Raw genomic sequence first — 2,978 nt, 5'->3', positions numbered from 1 at the left:
AAAAAAAAAAAAAACGTTCATATGTGAGAAGGTAACATTAAATATGCAACGCCGGGGAGGGGGGAAGACAAAATTTCCGAAATTTTGCGAGCGCACACCTGTGCCTGCATGATAGGTGTAAAAAAGAAAAATAAAAATAAGACGCAGCGATCTTTTTACCATTTGCGATTTCCTCCGTAGTATCCTTCAGTTTGCCCTTATTCAGCAAAGCCTTTTTCCTTTTCACAGAATGGTTATCTTTTCCTCCCTCCAACTTTTCACCTGAAAGTTGGTCACTCTGGGAACTTCCCGATTCATCACTTTCATCGGTGGGTGAATCCGTCGCGACGGCTGAATACTCCTCCGAGTTATTCGCATGCTCACTTGGGTCTTCATATCTTAGCTTGCTCATTTTTCTTTTCTCGTTTTCCCTTTGGATTTTTTCCCTCAGCAACTGAATGTAGGTATTTCCACCAGGGGTAGCACAAGAATTCTTGTCACCGCCTTGGTATCGATCTTTGCCTTGACCGTCATCGTCACCATCGTATTCGCATTCCGTGTCTTGCGCATCCCCTTTTCTGTTCTCATTCAATTCGTTCACCAAAATTTTTAACTTCACCCCATCGTCATTGATTTCATTTCCGTTGTCATCATAGAGCACACTTTTGCTTAGCGTTTTGGCCACCTTCACTCTCTTCTTTCTCTTTTTGGTTGGTAACATCACTGGGGAGTCCTCCTCAATTTGGGCCTCCTTTTGGATAAATAAATCTTCTTCCTCTTTTGCGTCCGAATCTGGTATCTGCGGGGTATTTTGTGGGGAGTTGTCCCCCATGCCTTCTCTACAATCAGCTTCGTGTGAAGGGACATCACCTTGGGTTCTCTCGCCCTCCACGGGTGCACTGCCCCCCTTCAACTTCTTCCTTTTTAGTATTTCCATAAACTTCTCAAAACGGGACCTCTTCTTCTTTACTTCGACCTTCTGGTGGTCAGCTATGTTCAACTCCTCCATCATGGATTGGGAAAATTCGATGAGCCCATATGAGTAGGCCAGCTCATTAAGGTTGAGCTTCTTTATGTCCTTAAATTTCATGACAATATATAAATGCCTCAGATAAATGATGAGGGCCTTCTTAGCCAAATACTTTATATCGACAAAGGCAGCATTTAGAGAGTGTATTTTATTGTTAATGTCAAACAGCTTATTTTTTTTGATAAATTTTTCCTTAATTTCTATGTTGTTTTCTTTTAGCACGTTTAAGAAAATGTTTTTGTTATCAATTTGTGTGGTTAGGAAGATGAGGCTGTTGCCTACGTTGGTGAATCTTCCGGTTCTTCCTGACCTGTGAATGAAGGTTTCCACATTTTCTGGAAAATCAAAATGGATGACCCAGTCTACAGAGGCAAAGTCCAAACCACGACAAGCGATATCAGTGGTGAATAAGCAGACGAAGTTTCTTTTTTTAGAAAAAAAATGGTACGTATTTAAGCGGCTTGTCTGTTTTAGCTTCCCATGCAGTTGTAAAAACTTCATTACGCCAACTTTGATTTTTCTAAACACTTCATACATAAATCGAACTTGCTTACATGTGGAGAAAAAAACAATTATCTTTTTGTTCTTTTTTGAAAACAAGAAAGTGTACAAATAGTTGATCTTGCTATAAATGTCGCACTCGATGTAGATCTGCTTCACGTTGTTACTCTCGATGTATTTGTCGTTGTCGTTGATGCTCACGTATTCGTAGTCCCTAATGTTGAAGGTTCTCAATATGATGCTTAAAAATTTACAAATCGTGGCTGAGAACAGACAGATTTGGCAATTTTCCTTGGGCTTGTACAGCAAAATATTCTTCAAATTGTCGTAAAAACTGCTATCAATTAATTTGTCAATTTCGTCAATCACGAGGGTGCTCAAGTAGTCCAAGTTGCAGTAGTAGTTGTTTTCCAAGTGGTACAGTAATCTGCCCGTTGTGCAAACAATAATGTTTGCGTAACTAAAAATTGATTTCTCTCTCTCTTCATCCTTCCCGCCTATCGCGCAGCATATATTTAGCTTATGATATTTATTTAACATATTTAGGACTTCAAAAATTTGAAACACCAATTCCCTCGTTGGGGTAATTATCAGCCCTCCCAAAATTCTATTGTAGTTGTCAATGCTATTTCTGTACAGTTTTTCCACCAGGGGGATACAGAAACATAGCGTTTTTCCAGTTCCCGTTTGTGCTTGCGCATAGATATGCTTATTTAGCAAAACGATGGGGATAGACACTGCCTGTATGTTTGTCATCTGCACAAAGTTGTTTTCGTTTAGCACTCGTAGGGTCCTTTTACTTATTGGCAATCCCCTAAATTCGTGCTCTGTTAGAACATTTTTATCTATGATCGTTAGGTTATTGTTATAAACCTTATTTTTTTCTTTTTTTTTGTCGCCATTGTGGTTGCCATGTCCAGTCGTCTTGCTCTCATCTTTGCCATTTTCCCCCTTTGGGGGGCTATCACTGGGGTGTTTGCCTTTGTCAAAGTGGCTTTTCCATTGTTCTTCGTATTGTTTTCTTTTATTTTCCTCAACAAGGGCTTCTAACTTTTCATCGATATCTTTCTGTAACTGGGCTCTCTCGTCGACTTGGTTCTTCCCATCATTCTTTCTGCCCTGGTTTCCTTTCCTGTTCTTCCTCACTTTGTTTCCATAGTTTTTGTTAAAAATTTTTTTCTTTTGAATTGGCTGCCCCCTGTTTTTACCTGACATGTTCATATTTTTTTTTCTTTTTTTTTTTTTTGCTAGCTAGCTATGTTTTTCTATTACGACATTTACAAGCTAATCGTCTTCGCATTCGCCGGGGAAAAGCAGAGCGGGAGCAGATACAGTGGAAACTCTACATGTATATAAAAGCGTATATTTTTCCTTATATACCTACATATTGACGTGTTTATAATTTAAATATGTAACCACGGCATGGCCTTGAAAAAACGAATTTACAAAAATGATCTTCAAAATGGTA

The 2,978-nt window shown here is 39.1% G+C and overlaps 1 protein-coding gene across 1 annotated transcript in view; it reads right to left on the bottom strand.

Annotated features, from left to right (window-relative positions):
• The window catches only part of C922_03665 (adenosinetriphosphatase), a gene marked incomplete at both ends in the record, with an annotated part of 4,584 nt that extends 1,853 nt beyond the window's left edge, over positions 1-2,731 (bottom strand). The window contains one exon of the mRNA XM_008819257.1: positions 160-2,731. Within this exon, the coding sequence (XP_008817479.1) occupies positions 160-2,731 (2,572 nt within the window). The remainder of the gene's footprint in view (positions 1-159) is intronic.
• Between the last annotated feature and the right edge of the window lie 247 nt (positions 2,732-2,978).

The sequence above is a fragment of the Plasmodium inui genome (genome assembly GCF_000524495.1).
Source record: "Plasmodium inui San Antonio 1 unplaced genomic scaffold supercont1.16, whole genome shotgun sequence".
Taxonomy (NCBI): Eukaryota; Apicomplexa; class Aconoidasida; order Haemosporida; family Plasmodiidae; genus Plasmodium; species Plasmodium inui.
The sequence above is the reverse complement of the archived record's forward strand: the minus strand, read 5'-3'. Positions and strand labels throughout refer to the sequence as shown.